Source organism: Scomber japonicus, chromosome 2 (genome assembly GCF_027409825.1).
Source record: "Scomber japonicus isolate fScoJap1 chromosome 2, fScoJap1.pri, whole genome shotgun sequence".
Taxonomy (NCBI): domain Eukaryota; kingdom Metazoa; phylum Chordata; class Actinopteri; order Scombriformes; family Scombridae; genus Scomber; species Scomber japonicus.
The window spans coordinates 22,576,628-22,593,370 of NC_070579.1; the positions used below are offsets into that span (position 1 = coordinate 22,576,628).

Consider the following 16,743-nt stretch of genomic DNA (forward strand, 5'->3'; position numbering starts at 1 on the left):
TTTGATAGCAATAAAATCACTAAATTGCTTAAATGAAATCTGGCTCTCTCTCTGCCCACAAGGAGCAATGAATTATAAAGCAAGAATGAAACACAAACTGCTTAAACAGCAGTGACTAAATGCTCCATTCGCAGAATAAAGGACATTTTCATTAGAAACTTGGTCTGTCTCATGGTTTGCATGATTTCTGTGTATTGATGTACAGTATGTAGAAAGAGCTTTAGAGCTGCCTCAGTACAAAGTTGACCAACACAGCTTTAAATCTATACATTCTTCCTCTCTTGCCACCTCCAGCACCGTGCCAAGGGCTCCGAAGACCCATATAAAGAGATTGATGGCATTGCCACGACGCGCTACAGTGTGGGCGGCCTCAGCCCTTACTCCCACTATGACTTCCGTGTGGCAGCCATTAACACCATTGGACAGGGCCCCTCCAGCGAGGTGGTTGAGGCTCGGACAGCTGAGCAGGCCCCCTCCTCCCCTCCACGACAGGTCAGGTTAATGCCTCGAAAGAGCAAACCTAAGTTACTGTTGGACGTCTCATTAAATAGCAGCAAAAGAAGCTACAGTGTGTAGACTTTCATCTTTCCTTTTTACAAAGCTATGGTTTAAAGACGCTTCGTTGTGATTTTATATCTTAGCCTAGAAGTAAAAATGTATTCAAGGATGCAATTTTGAAATAATGATATTGATTTTAACTCAGTATAATAGTTATTTTAAAATATCTCTACCTACACCTTGATCATTGTATGGTATGATTATTGTTACTCTGACATAGCAGGGTTTTTCACAATTGTGTTATTTTCAAAAAAGTAGTCTCCAAGTTATCTCTAGTTCTCAATGAAGTAAATCTACTTTCTTCAACCCCAAATTCAACAAAACGTAGTCCAGTGAAATTACATTCGATCTTATCTCAGCACAGTGTTGCTTCATGTCTGCCCTGCAGGTCAGAGGTCGTATGCTGAGCACCACAACAGCAATCATCCACTGGGATGAACCAGAGGAACCTAACGGACAAGTTGTTGGTTACAGAGTCTACTACACCTCAGATAACACACTGCCAGTCAACCAGGTGTGCAGCCGCATGGTTTTGCTTACTTTGCTTTTTATTGATCACAGGTGACTGAAAACTAATGAGATGACTAATGAGTGTGCATCTGTGTGTCTACTTACATTCATGTCATTGTGCAGTGGGAGAAGCAGATGGTGCGCAGCGCCAACTTTATCACTATCCAGGGTTTGACACCAAATAAGACTTATTATATCAGGGTGCTAGCCTTCACCTCTGTAGGGGACGGACCTCTGTCCCAGGACCTGCAGATCATAGCCAAGACTGGAGGTAAGACAAAGGAAGTGAAGAAAGGATGTCAGCTTCTGGCACCAAATGGTTTGTGTAAAATCAAAGAAAGGAAATATCTTACCTTGTTTTTACTAATCCTGTTCATTCTCATCTCTATAGTTCCATCTCAACCTTCAGAATTTAAGGGGGAGGCAAAGTCTGAGACCAGTATCCTGTTGTCCTGGGTGGCTCCACCCCAGGGCGGCCCTGACAACCAGATCACAGGATATGAGCTGGTTTACCGACGAGCTGATGACACAGAGGAGGTAAGGACAAAGAGAGGGACAGAGCTGAGATTTGCTCAAATAATTGTCAGATGGATAGGTGATATATAAGGAACACAGATTAATAGCACTGCCCAATAATTTATCTATTAAAGGTATTTTTTCATAATATCATGCAGAAAACATAAGTAAAACTGTAGTATGAGTTTTTTTATGCCTTCTCACAACATGATGTCTTCAGCTGTCTTGTTGTCTTCATGTCCCCTCAGAAGAAAGTGAGCTTTGAGCCAACCACTTCGTACATGTTGAAGAACCTGAAGCCTTTCTCCACGTACACCTTCCAGCTTGCTGCCAGAAGCAAACATGGAATTGGTGCATATACCAACGAAGTGTCCATCGACACGCCACAGACGCGTAGGTCCAACCGCATGTACTGCTGTGTGTGAATGTGTGTGTATGAGTATGTGAGAGAGAGAGAGAAACAGGTTTCAATTTTGATAATGCAAAAATAAGAAAAGACACAATATTCCATAATATAATAATAATATTCCAAAGTCTTTTTGCATTGTCACAAAGGGGCCACGCTTAATTCAGACTTAAACTGACCTCAGATTAGATATTTCAACAAACACAGCACCAAATAACTAAATTGTGATTTCCAGAATAAATGTAGGCCTAGTAGCAAGCAGGTCATTGATGATTGACAGCACAATAAAAAAAATACTTAAATTGTTGGCTATCAATCTGAGGTCAGTAAGAGATTCAGTAAAAACAAGGTAAGAAGCAGAGGTTTATAGATAGAGGTGTGAACTCTTTCATGGATCAAACGCACAGGCTTGGATAGGCTGTAAGGACAAGTAAGTTATGGGCAGGTATGTTTGTGTGTTAAAGCTGTAGTCAGTGTTTTTGTGTTGCATCTCTTTTAAGTCATTCACTCGTTTTCATTAATCAAACATTTCTATCAAACAGACGTTGGCACCCATCATTCAATATCTTTGTTCAGTCATCTTGCTTTCTAGTCACAGGGTCATTCTTTTTAAGAGCCTCTGTTCTGCAGTGTTTTGTTTTCATTTTATGTTTCTTTGTCTTTTGTTCTCTGTCTCTCGTCTGCTCAATCTCATCCCCATTCCTCCACGGCAAACCTCACTTCCTCACCTCTCCACCCACCAATAACAACTCGCACACATGACCAAATTACATTTACCCAAACGATCCCTACTGTACTTCCTCAAAACTGGCCAATCAGTTCCTTCAGCACCTCCCCAGGACATCACGTGCACCACTCCCAGTTCTACCAGCATCCTGGTAAGTTGGGCACCACCTCCTCTGGAGTTTCAGAATGGCATCATTACAGGATACTCCATCCAGTACTCCACCACCGAGGGCAACAAAACATCAAAAAGAATTGACGGAATTCATCCGGAAAGTTCTCCGTACCTCTTGGAAAACCTAGAGAAATGGACTGAATATGGCATAACGGTACGGGCGCAGACGGAAGCTGGGGACGGACCAGAAAGTTTACAGCTGCTAATCCGCACAGAGGAAGATGGTATGTTCCCAAACAAACCCCATGCCTGTCTTAGGATGATCCACCCCACTAACAATGGCTACCTCTATCTCACTAACATACAGTAGTACTAATGAGCTCAAAGCAGCCTAAACTTACAGCGAGTTTCTTCCACTGGCCAGTAAAGGCATTTTGTCTTTCTTTGAGCTGCAAGCTAAACGGATGATGCATTTAACAGTTGCTGTCAAACACTCCAGTTTTGAAAACCTCTCCTTTATTCCTTTACAACCACCAGATCCAGAAATCTTCTTCTGCTATTCCCTCACCACTGCTTTCTCTTATCAACAGCAACCCCTTTTTTCTCCAGCAGCCTTTTATCCACTTTTTTACCAGCCTCCTTTTTTCCGTATTTTCCCCCTTCTTCTAAAATCCCCTCTTTTTTGGGATAAGGAAAATAACAATGTTCCTCACTAACAATAATAAGGCAAACCCCCTGGCTGAAGCTGCACCTCAGCCTTTCCTCATCTTGGCCTTTCTTTCTGACTGTCTGCCCTCCCACCTCCTCTCCACCTCCTAGACATCTATTCAAATATATTTTAGCCCACTTTTATCAATGTAATTTGTTGTGTCTACAGTAATATGTAATATATTAATGCTCTATATTCTATACTCCCACTGAGAGCTACAGCAGAGTGCCTATGTGTGGGTCAGTCGGATAGCAAGAGGTGGCTGGAGGTTTTTTGTTGTTGGTTTTTTTTTTCTTTTCTTTTTGGGAGAAGTGTAGTTCTTGGCAGTACAAGGGAGGTTTTTCTTGATAACAGTATTTTCTTTTTGACTGCCTGCCACTGTTTATCTGCCCCTGGCAACAAATCCTTTTCTATCTGCCATTCTTATCTTTCTCTACATTTGCTTCTTATCCTCCACTGCTTTTTTCCTCCATGTTTTTCCTCAAGCACTCTCATTTTTTACTATTTTGACTTTTTCCCAGACATCAGACAAGTTTTAGACTTTTTGGAGAGTTGTATTTTTACATTTTTCAGCTTTTAAGTAGTTTTTTATCTGCCCCTGAGACTTAATCAATTTTTGAATGAAAAAAAATCTTAAACTTTCACTTAAAGTGAAGGCCTTTACTTGAGAGGTTTGAGTGCCCATCATCTGTGACCCTTGACCTCTATCCCAAAATGCATTTTTAGTTCCAAGTGGTCCTCCGCGAGGGGTGGAGGCAGAGACTGTGAACGCCTCGGCCATTAGGGTGAAATGGCGAGCACCAGCACTTGAACGGCAGCACGGTCAGATCCGAGGCTACCAAGTCCACTATGTGAGGATGAACTACGGCGAGCCTCAGGGTCAGCCTTTCGTCAAGGACATCCTCATAGAGGACTCACAGGTAACACTACCATACCTGATAATCAACTGTTTTGTGATGCCCTATAAAAACCACCAGCATCATTTTACAGTCAACTTTATTGTCAATAATCAGTTCATAGTTTTTATTTAGTTTATTTTAATTATTTATTTATTTTCAATTTCAATATAAATGAATACCCTATTTATGTAAACCTACTACTTCTGATAAATCAAAAGCAGTACCTCTAATTAAAAGATGGCACATACTAGATTGAACGTGCTACTTGAGTGTAGAAAAAATGAAGACGTTTTTTAAATCATGTCCAAAATATTAAGAATTGTGTGTTCCTCCTTTTTCTCTACACTGTTCCATCGTTCAGTGGGAATATGATGATTCGGCTGAATATGTGAGTAAACCTGTCTTTAAGCCTTTTATTTAATAATGATAATAACACAGCATGGAGAGTAGATGAGTTATGAGATTGTAGCTTTAAAATCTCCTAGGACCAGTGAGGGCTTAAAACCCAGCAAGAGGTCCCTTTTTCATCTCTGAATTGCATGTTCTCCAGGATTTTTAATAAAAGACCCTGGAAAAACACACAGATAACTGATTTTATGAGTCATTTGTAGGTATTGCCAAAAATATTGTGATTATTTAAGCTATCTGCAGGCAAAGAAATGAAAGACATTTATGTTGTGTTTAGATGAAATTCTGAGTTTTTCTGCATTGTATTTGTGAACCACAGTTTGAACTATAATGAGATCATTTGATGTAGTGGTTCTGAATTTTGCAGAGATTATCACAAAATGTATCCACTCTCCATTTCCCAAGAGCACGAGCTAGGTGAATGATGAAAGAAGGAAAAATAACTTCAAAGCTATTTTTCTGGTCTGAGAAAGTGATTGTAGGTGTAGAAAAAAAACTGAATAATAATCAGTACTTAAACTATCAGATAAAAAAAGACACAGATTTGTACTTTTGGTCACTGGGGCTTTTACTTGATCGATTTTGACCTATTTGACCCAGACTTTTTCATTAAACTGAAGCCTTACTCATTGCCCTAAGGTTAGTAAAGCTTTGCAGTTGACCATGTTTTGTGTTTTTCTGCAGGAGGTGGTTCTTGGAGATCTGAAGGCAGACACTTCCTACTCTGTATCAGTAGGGGCTTACACTGCCAAGGGCGATGGTGCTCGCAGTAAAGCTGTTACTATCTGCACTGCCCTGCCATGTAAGTTAAAAGACCCATTAATAAAAACATACAGAAAAACATAGAACTACAAGCGCACACACATACTCACAATAACCAATAATGATCTTTGAGACTACTAGCGTAATGATCATTAGAAGCTATTAAATCACTGAATTGGTTTATGTCTCACTCTACCACACCTTGCTATACCAGTTAGAAGCCAGTCACCCTGTGCCATATTAATCATATTTTGCTATTTTGCTCGAGGTTATGAATAATCTGCTTTGCCATTATTGTCTAATTATCATTTTCTTTCACACTCTTCCTCTCCTGTTCTCTCTATTTCTGTCTTTCTAGTGCCTGAGAAGCCCAAACTGATGGTGAGTGCAACGGACTCAGGCACAGCTCTGCTTCAGTGGTACCCGCCTCCTAACCCACCCACCCCACTCCTGGGTTACCGCCTCACCTTCGGCCGCGTTGATGTCCTGCCCTTTACAGTGGTGGAGTTCCCCACCAAGGAGAATCGGTACACAGCCCAGGACATCCACAAGGGAGCCAACTATGTATTCAGACTCTCTTCTCGTAACAAAATGGGCTATGGAGAGGAGGCAGTGAAGGAGGTGACTACTCCAGAAGATGCCCCAACTGGATACCCAGAAAATATTATCTCAGAGGAGGCTTCTGCCAACTCCCTCCGGCTGGCATGGAAATCAGTCCCACTAATTGAGCAAAATGGGAAAATTTTGAAGTACTCAGTGCTTTACAAGGATATAAACAGTCGGGGAAATGCCTCGGAAGTTGTGGTACCCGCTCCAGGGTCGAGTGTTTTGTTGGAGGGTCTGAGTGCCGATACTGTGTATGATGTCAGGGTGTGCGCGTTCACAGCTGTTAGCCCTGGGCCGTACAGCCCCAGCGTCCAGTTTAGGACGCAGCGGCTAGACCAAGGTAGGACTCACACTCACTTTCTAACAATCCATCTTCATTGCTCAGGATGCAAGATGCACCTCCATACAGCACATTCGTGCACACACACAAGCTCAGACACACAACATCTGGTGACTACATCCTAAGTGTCATTTTTCGTTGTCTTGTCACTGTAGTCTTAGACCCAATGTCCTTTTCCCAAAGCAAGGTAAGAGTCTTGGGTCTTGTCTAGTATCCATGTCCAGTCACACTGACTGTGTCTTGATCAGAGCAGATAGCTAGCTTGAGACTGGTACTTGAGAATGATACACAGGTAAGGCCATTACGTTTTGTTCAGTAGAGAGATCCATTTAGGAATCAAATTTAATTTGTTTGTTTTCTTTCTTTTTTCTTTTTTGCACCTCAGTTTTTGCCACCAACTTCAGAGTAAAGGCTGCCATGAAGAACTCTGTCCTGCTGTCCTGGGAGATCCGAGACAAAAACCCTGCCCAGCCTTTCACTGTAAGTAGATTTAATAATTACCATATTCAGAATATGTCCAGATCTCAAATAGCAGCCGATAGAGCAGTCTGTATAAGCAAATAAAAGCACAACACTGAAGTACTTGTACTACTGTATAAGGGCTGATAAAGGCTATTCATGCCCCTTTGCTGAGAGGCTTTTGAAATAAAAAATAAAGACTGACTTTTAATAATAGTCTTTCTCAAATATGTGTGATTCCCCTGTTGAAGTAAATAAAGGCAGTACTGTATGTATTTTGGGTTTCAGCCCATGTCTGCAATTCAGCTCTCAAACATTGTGACCCACCCCCATTTCCAGATCCTTTATGGAAAGGGCCTGTCTGTGGAAGTGGATGGGAAGCAGACACAGAAGCTGATCACTGGCTTGGAGCCTGACACCCAGTACTCCTTTCTGCTCACCAACCGGGCCAACAGCGCTGGGGGCCTGCAGCACCGTGTCACCGCCACCACTGCTCCAGATATCCTGAAAACTAAGCCCACTGTGGTGGGAAAGACCAATGCTGATGGCATGGTGACTGTGCAGCTACCGACTGTGCAGACCACAGCTAAAGTCAGGTAGTGAAGGAACTTAGACTGAGGGGTGTTTGCAATGTTACGGAGCCCCTCTGGTGACATGGTCAAAAAAAAAATACTAATTCATGGCCACGAAATAGGTGTAATGTGCGCACGAAATACTAATTAATAATAATAATATCATTCCTGGACAGCTGGGTAAGCAAATCGAGCGCGCCTTCTCTAGAACTTGGCTCTCAATATCCTGTTTAATTGTCTCTGGGTAATGATGGTTCCTTGCAATGCCAATTTTTGACCATGTCACCAGAGGGGCTCCATACAATGTAATGTTGAAGAGTTTGTTAATTTTAATGAATAGATGGGAGAGTTTTAATGATAACCTGTGCAGAATTTTCTCTAATTCAGTTCCTGTCAAATGAATTGTGCTACAGACCCCGTGAGATGATTTCACTCGCCCCTCTTGCTACTGCTTTTCAATATTGGTCTATCAGGAGGGATTCCACTGTCTCTGAATTGGCAATAAAGCAAGTCTGAGAACTCCCACACTAGGCCAAATAAAAGCACACAGCTCATAATCTCATCTGCTTTTTGTAAGCAAGAACAAATATAGATACTGAGTGGATGCAGTCGTTAGTGTTCATCCGTAAAGCACAGTATGAATCATTCCAGCGCTACTCACATCCTCAGAGAACCCTTTTTCTTTTGTTTCTTCCTGTTACTTTGGGTTTTTGAGTCCCAAACAGCGTTTTGCTCTTTTTATATCTATAAACACTACTATCTATCCCAGCTTGATCAGAGATAGTAACATAACTTTTGACTGGCCGGATGTTGAATTTACTTAGTGATGATAATAATAAAACACACAATAAGCAATTTTAAAACTTGATTGCTCTTTGGAGATTTCTACTTTGATAAACTTATCTCTTTCTCTCTTCTCAGATTTAAGCACATACTTTTTTCTATCTTGCTTGCTATTTCAGCTTTAGAGCAACTTTCTACTGTGTCACTCAGCACAGTGTATGCTTAAGTGCAAGCGTGGAGCACTGAAGTGACTCATCTACTGAAGGATACATGGATGATTTTGGTCTCTATGTCCTCATCGCTTGGCGGGTCTAACTGCTACTGAAAAACGCCCCTACTCCAGTGATTTTTTTAGTTTTTTTTTCTCACACGTGACTTCAAACACAACCTTCTTCACCAGAAACCACAATGCTATTTAGATTTACAGTGCCACAGCTGCTGCAGCAATACACTATATTGATGGTGCAATGTCACAGAAGCAATGTTTCTTTCGCCAGAGGCTGAAATTATAAAAGAATATCTAGTTACAGTAATAGTTTGTGCTTCTTTAAGCCTAAACCCAGTGCATGTTGTGTTTCAGGGGTTACTATGTGGTGGTTGTGCCACTGAAGAAGCAGCGAGGAGGAAAGTTCTTGAATCCCTGGGAGGAGCCTGACCAAATGAACATGGATGAGGTGAGAATACAGCAGACAGGTGATGATACCAAATAGCTTATCAATAGCTTATTTTAAGATAATACTGATGTTTAAGTAAATTGTGATGCTCATTAGGGTAATAACATGATGGAAACATTGTCAGGTCACACAAACAAAGATAAGTGCTGAGTATGTCTTATTATGTGAAGGTGAATGAGCTGGCCATCTTTTGCTCGCTCTGTCCAAAGAATACTTTCACGTGCCATTTCCCATCTAATTCCACTTCCTGTCTTTTTCTAAAGACTTCATCACCTCATTACACAGTTCTGAAAGCACAGTGATGTGTGTGAGATTTGTTTCAATAGAGTTTTTATGGTGTTCACTCCACTGTCTCAATGGATAAATGTGTTTTTGACAATTTCATCTGTCAAAACTGCCTTGGCTAGACTTTCTTTCTTTCTTCTTTTCTTTTCTTCAACAAAAACTCAAAAACTCAGGATTCCATTCTCTAAAATGTTTAGGAAATTATATATATTAAAACATTTTTACAGTTGCTTAGTTGTTCCACTGCAACATATAATGGGTAAACTTTGGGCCTTTGATGTTATATGCTTAAACTTGGCAAAATTACAAATAATTGTTGTCTATTGTTCATCCTTTTTTATCCTTTTCTGTCTTTTCTGTCAAATGATGTGCTACCTTGTTTGTAATTTATTTGATCTATCTTTGTCCATCCTTCCACCATTTTCTTCCATTTTAGCTCCTGAAAGAGATCAACAGGACCAGTGTCAGTCGTGCCCTCCGCGTCCGCAGACAAACTGGCCAATCTGATCCCAAAGCTTATGTCACTGCTCACTTTAAATTCCTCCCCTTGGAGTTCACCCTCGGTGACGGGCGAAACTACGGAGACTTCCGCAATCGTCCACTGCAGAACGGACAAGAATATGTTTTCTTTGTGCTTGCACTGCTAGACCTCTCTGAGAATGTGAGTAAAAATACAAACTGCAAATTCTGTCCATCTAAATGCAAGTTTTTAGTGTTTGAATGTGAATGCCTGGAAATGTCTTCCTCCAGACCATGTTCGCCACCAGCCCTTATTCTGATCCCGTAACCTCATCGGATGTGGATCCTCAGCCAATCATTGACGAGGAGGAGGGGCTGCTGTGGGTGGTGGGTCCTGTGCTGGCTGTCATCTTCATCGTCTGCATTGTGATCGCCATTCTCCTCTTTAAGAGGTAAGAATAGCATTATGAACATTTTTAAGGAAGATAGGCAAAAATAAGGTGACATGGGGTGAAAGAGAGTTTTAATGAATATGAATAAAGGAAAAATCATTTAAAGGCAGCTTGTGCTATATGGGGGGGGGGCAGAGGAATTCATTTGTTTTCACTCTAATTTGTCCAGTTGTCTTCCCATGTATTCAAGTCCACCCAGACTCATAAAACAGCTATACTACAAACCACTTCTGACAGAGCAAAGTGTAAAACATACTTTGGTGCTGCTTTAGAAAAGTCATTTATCTCTCAGATTAGGTAAGCACAATATATAATTATTCGTATTATTATTATTAGACACTTGTAACTAAATCCAAATCCTTTTGTCTATTACTCAGAGCACAGCTGAGGCGCAGCAACAGCCCAGTTGGTTCATTATGTGTTTCCATTATTTATGGAGCATACAAGAAACATTACATTTACATTATGGTATATTTATTGCTCTTCTGCACTGCTTTAGGGGAGGTAATTAACGTCCCAATCTGTTCGTCTGTTATACTAATCATGGCTGAGTTTAGCTCAAAAGTTCTCATAGAAATTGAAATGTGTGATCTCTGTAACGCAATGGATGGAGAGATAGATAACATTATCACAAATTAGCATTATTCATGATAATCATCTGGTCTTCTGGCTAGAGCTCTATTAATGCACATGAATAACTGCTGTGACTGATGTTGCATCACAAAATTATTAACCTTGATGGTAATCATATCAAGTTCATAAGCCCCGAAGAGTAACCTGTGGTTATCTTCAGCCATGTCCCACTTGTAGTCTGAGTTTCATTTTGCGGCATGTTACCAGTATGTTTTTTTTATTATGTAGTAGATGTCACAGAAAACAGAGGATTGTGAGAAAAAGGGATTCGTTTTTGTGGTTTTCATTTACAGTCACTGTTTATCTTTGTGCCTACGGGAGACCTTATTATATATATTTATCATAGTAATAAGAAACTGATAAGTTCCAATGAGAGGAAGAGAATAATGCATTCAGCATTGCTTGAGTCCCTGATGTTTTTTGATTGGACACTAATGTTATTCATTCTTGTCTGTCCCTTTATCTGCTCTTCCCCCTGATTGGATCCAGCAAACCTGACAGGTAAACAACCTTTACCTATTACCATTTCTTCTGTCCTGCAGGGGTATTTCCCTTGAAAAGCCTTTGCAAATATTACTTTAGATAATAGGTCCGAGTAGACTTAGGATAGTCTAAAGTTTATCTGATGATTGCACTGTAACTTAAAGTGTAGTGGATCAATTGTGCAGTCAAAGTTGTTCAAGTTATCCCATTTACTGGATAAAGACAAAAGAAAAATGTAAATATTCAGAGTAGAGAACAATGACTTTAAAACAGCTTTAAAAGGACGAAAATTAAATCTAAACACAGAATTAGAATCCGAGAATATATGTCACTTTGAAGAATTGTGAGCAGACACCCACCACCACTCAGACAATGAGCCAGTCATACACATGTGAAAATCTGTAATATTAAACCAGCAGTCAACCAAAGCTCTGGCAGCATTTGAAAGAAGAATTTATGCCCATAAATGAATTTTCTCGGAAATTTAACACTAGCATTACTCTGGATTTAGCTTTTTTTTTCATGCAGCAATAGATATGCTAGGTTGGGGTTCATCTAAAGGGTGTGTGCCGGTATGTTATTCCAGGAAAAGGGCTGAGGCAGAGGGCAGGAAGGGCAGTTTTCCCTGCAGCAAAGCCATGTCGTCACACCATCCCACCGATCCCGTGGAGCTACGCAGAATCAACTTCCAGACTCCAGGTACACTGGGCATACTTAACACACACACACACAAACACCATGTGTAGTAGGGCAGGTGATTTCCTAAGTATTAGTTGTATTTGTATTGATAAGATTAACCTCGTTGTTGTTTCCTTTACAGCCTACCGTGTATCAGTGTACCGCGGTTATCGGCGTTTGTCAAGTTAGTTGGTCTGCCATAGATCTTGTCTTACTGCTGTCATTGTTTTCCTTCACTTTTCTTTCTTTTTCTCTTTTATTCTCTTCCTTCTTTTCCATTTTCACGCTCACTAACCTTCCATACCACATAGGATGAAGCTGCTTGAATTGACAACATTTCATCATCAAAATGCCTCTGGAACACTTCTTAAAAAATCCCCCCCCAAAAAAATTTTTCATGCTAAATTTTTAACCGCCTGTGTCATAGTCTTTTTTTATCTTCACCAGCAGTGCGCATATACTCTGAGGACATGTTATTGTGCCTCAGTAACTTTCAGAACACGCACATTGTTCTTTCCGTCTGCCTGGAGAGAAAATGGTCACTTAACAAAAAACACTTCCATTTGCTTCCTCCGCTGACCATGGACAGAACACTAAACAACATCTCCTCTGAGAATCCTAACTCTTAACATTTTCCTTCCAAAAGAGTTTAGTCGTACACCTATCGTAATGGTCTCTTTTTCTATTTCTGTGCTCGGCAGGCATGGCAAGTCACCCACCCGTCCCCATCTCTGAGCTGGCAGATCACATCGAGCGCCTCAAGGCAAACGACAATCTCAAGTTCTCTCAAGAGTACGAGGTAGGAATGCTGATTATCTGTGCCTGAAAATCTTCAACTGGAGAAATTAATCTGGCTTTGATGCAGTCGCACACATGTTTATCGTTGACTCGTCATTTTTCGCTCAGTTTCAATGGCGCGTTCTATAGATTGCGCCTCACGTAGTCTACAGTCAAGTTACATTTTGATTCGACTTCATAGAACGATACAAGATAAAGAACATTTTCTTCTTTCTACTGTCATGTTATCATCTATACAAATATAAGAGGGAAATTGAAATTGCAAGCTCAAAGAGAGTTTGCTTACAGCCAGATGGTTATCAAGCCCTAATTTCTACGCTCTGGTGGAGAAACAGATCGACATAAAGAGACTGCAGACTCACCAAGAGATACAGAAAGCAAGTGTTCACTGCAAAAAAAAGACGCTTCTTGATTAGTTTCCTTCAACTTGCAGCACATTTAATGTGTAACAAAAAAAAAGGCGACTGCTTGGAGATAACATTTTGCCCAAGCTAAACATTTCCCAACATACTGGCTGTGTAGCAAGTAGAACTAGCATTACAATGAGCTCCACAGAGAGCTATTAAAGGGGTAAAAATGTTTTCTCTCTCACCCCCCCGCCCCCCCTCAAAAAAAAAATCTGTTTAGACCAACGGCCTCTGGGTGAAGAAGGAGACATAAGGCTCTAATTGGCTACCATAAGAGAGAGACAAATTGTGTGTGACAGAGATACATATATATAGAGGAAGACAAAGACAAATTATGCAAAAAAGTAGAAAAACAGAGCAAGGATGTTTTAAGGAGAAAAGCAATGGGAGAGAGGATAAAGGAGGGTGGAAGAGACAGTGAGGGAGAAGCCGTATGTAATTGTGGTGTGAGTTGGAACCACTCTGTTGAGCCTCACATTCTCTCTGCATGACTGTGTGCTTTGTTTGGTACTGAACCCTTAACGAGGGAACGAGAGAGATGGATGGAGGAGGGATTGAGGGAGAGAGAGAGGGGTTAGAAATGATTGCGGTGTAATAATCAGACACACATGATGTTGGGCAGTGCACAGAAAAGCAGTTTCACACGCACACATACACTCATCCAGTACCACTCCTGTCCATTTTTTCCCCCCAACCAAACCATAATTATGTGTCGTAAAATATTCAGAATTGCTAAATTGCTCTGGCTCTTTCTCCTCTTCGTCCCTCTCTCCATTGACAGCCCCATAATGACCTCATGTCTGCCTCTCCCAGCTAACAGCAATGGTTACACTGTAATTACCCTCCAGGAACTTAATGTGTTGGTCTAAAGCAACCATCCTTTCTCTCCCTGAGGAATTTATTGCGCTTGTATCATCTTTCTCTGGTAGCTAGTTTTTCAGTAAAAAGCGGGAAAGTCCCTTCATTATTATTGTTTCTTGAAATGGAATATATTATTTGCCTCCATTCCTGTCCAAGTTCAATAATACCTTGTTAATTTTCAATTTGTACTTGGTTGATAATGGAGTGGTTTTGCTTCAGTGATGCTTGGGCAATGTTTGTAAGCTCAAATTCATGGCACTGTCCAATTTTTACCCCTCTAGATGCCATTTTGAGGCACATTCTGGGCCATAGCAATATCCATGCCAATACTAATTTTTAAGTGGCTTATATTTTCTGTATGACATTCTCAAATAATAAAATGGTACTTATAAATACAGCAGCAGTAAGTCATGTCTTACTGTCGCTGGTTTTCAGTTTCTAAGGTATGTGAATTGTGCTTCATGTTTAAAATCACCATTTCAAATAAAAAAACATATTTCCTTTAATGCAATTAATAACTTCATCAATTAATAACTTTAAATCATACCTGCCATGGCCATATGTCGGAATATAATGTTACTGGCACACCATATGAATCCGATAATCCAAAACATTTAAACTAAAATCTTTTTGAAAAATAAAAACTCCATGTAAACACTGTCCAAAGCAGCTTGAATTGTTTAAAATGGATATTTTTTTTGTTGATTTTTGTTCTTTACTCTGCCTTTGACTTTTGTGTCCTTTATCCTTTAGTCTGTCGACCCCGGTCAGCAGTTCACGTGGGAGAACTCCAACTTGGAGGTCAACAAACCAAAGAACCGCTATGCTAACGTCATTGCCTATGATCACTCCAGGGTTATACTCTCCAGTATTGAGGGTAAGACAAGCTGCCAGTGTGTGTGTGTGTGTGTGTGTGTGTGTGTGTGTGTGTGTGTGTGTGTGTGTGTGTGTGTGTGTGTGTGTGTGTGTGTGTGTGTGTGTGTGTGTGAGCTCTTGTGCTTTGTGAGGCATTTAGGTCACTTCCTCACTTCTCCAAAAGGCTGATTGAGGTTTATGACTCTTAGGCATAGGCTGTAAAGCTGTACATAGCAAGGTGTGACATCACTCACTGGTTTGCATTATCCCTGATTTGAAGCCTAAAGTTGCTGCTTATGGTGTGACGTCATGTTTTCCATTTGGAACTAGGAACTTCCAAATAAGGAGTACTCTGGAAAAGTGTCCCACTACCTCAGACTGAAGCGAAGGGCACACTTGAGCTAGCGTTAACTACTTTAGCTAAATTGTGCTAACAGGGCAGGTATCATAATCAGTGTTTCCCCTATAATTTTACAGTCCTGATGGGCCACCAAGCCAACAAAAACCCTCACCATGCCAAAATAATCTTTTTTTAAATGCCAAAAAATAATATCAAATATCCAACCGTGGAAATTAATAATAATTTGCATTTGGGAGCCTTGTTCGAAATGTGAGTCAAACCCTGTGTCGTTACCTGACCTCAGATGCAGGTTAGCTAACGTAAGCTTGGCACCACAAAAAGAAAAAGCTCTAACATGGGGGACAAATATAACCAAATATATTAATGTGTTTCTCCGAAACTCCAGACCTAAGCAAAAATACAGATGGGGAAGGAGGGAGAGGGACAGAAGTGGGAGAAGTAAGAGGGGCAGATGGTGCGGCTATTACTAGGTCTAAATTGAGTGATTGACTCATTGAAAGAATCTACTGACGTAGTATTTCTAGAGAGAAGTTGACACTTTTTGAATGGGAGTTTGTTGGAGCAACCAATTTTTTTGGAGCCAGCATGTAGTGGCACAAAAAAGCCGTTGGTGGTGCTTTAAGATAATTCCTCATGGGCTTCAGCCTCAAGCTGTGGTAGTTGCCGCCTGCTTTCAGGGTTAAGTCCAGAATTAGGTTCAGGTTAGGGTAATGGCTGAGATTGGGCACATAGTTGTCATGATTAAGGTTTGGGTTAAAGGCGATGAGAGTCATTACAAGTATAGATGTACATACTGTAAGTGTGTTTGAGTGCTTTTTGTATGTGTGTGTTTGTGTGTGTGTGTGTGTGATAAGCTGCGGAAGAATGGGATATTAACGGTCCTATTAACCGTCCGAAGACACATTTCATTGCCAGTTCTCAAGCTAAACATACAAAGCACGATGCTTGCATCAGATGGAGCTTCACTACATTTTTGGAACCACATCATGCAATTGATATGGTCTCTCACATGACCGTCTCACTGTCATTTGCTGATATATTTTCATAACGTCCATTTGATTTGGTCTCTTTGAACGATCTATAGTTAGAAGAAAAAATAGTCTCAGCCCTGTTCTCAGTGTGCATTTTGAAGCACACTCACCCACCTCAGCCGGGAAAGACCTGAGGCAGAGAAACTGGCAGCTCCAATGTGCAGAGAGGGAGGCAGTGGGAGGCCAAGCCCAAACAGATGAGCCTTATCTGGGCAGAGCATGTGTGAGCAGCCCTTCCACCCCCGCCTGTCCTGGAGCCCTGGCTGTCTGTCTGTCTTTCAGCTTAGTTAACATATATACACTTTAGCATTTCCAAGCAACACAAGCGTGCACACACACATATTCTGCTATAGATTTAAAGCACATGCAGTTACAGATATGCACTTCTGCTCCCACACAT

General features: G+C 40.9%; 1 protein-coding gene across 4 annotated transcripts in view; it reads left to right on the top strand.

Annotated features, from left to right (window-relative positions):
• ptprdb (protein tyrosine phosphatase receptor type Db) overlaps positions 1 to 16,743 on the top strand; it is a 43,776-nt gene that overhangs the window by 14,532 nt on the left and 12,501 nt on the right. For all 4 annotated transcript variants that reach the window (XM_053328353.1, XM_053328362.1, XM_053328370.1 and 1 more), the window contains 13 exons: positions 295 to 492; positions 947 to 1,072; positions 1,192 to 1,339; positions 1,460 to 1,605; positions 1,833 to 1,977; positions 6,938 to 7,032; positions 7,351 to 7,607; positions 8,947 to 9,040; positions 9,762 to 9,986; positions 10,076 to 10,236; positions 11,939 to 12,051; positions 12,732 to 12,829; positions 14,850 to 14,973. In XM_053328353.1, the coding sequence (XP_053184328.1) occupies positions 295 to 492; positions 947 to 1,072; positions 1,192 to 1,339; positions 1,460 to 1,605; positions 1,833 to 1,977; positions 6,938 to 7,032; positions 7,351 to 7,607; positions 8,947 to 9,040; positions 9,762 to 9,986; positions 10,076 to 10,236; positions 11,939 to 12,051; positions 12,732 to 12,829; positions 14,850 to 14,973 (1,930 nt within the window). The remainder of the gene's footprint in view (positions 1 to 294; positions 493 to 946; positions 1,073 to 1,191; positions 1,340 to 1,459; positions 1,606 to 1,832; positions 1,978 to 6,937; positions 7,033 to 7,350; positions 7,608 to 8,946; positions 9,041 to 9,761; positions 9,987 to 10,075; positions 10,237 to 11,938; positions 12,052 to 12,731; positions 12,830 to 14,849; positions 14,974 to 16,743) is intronic.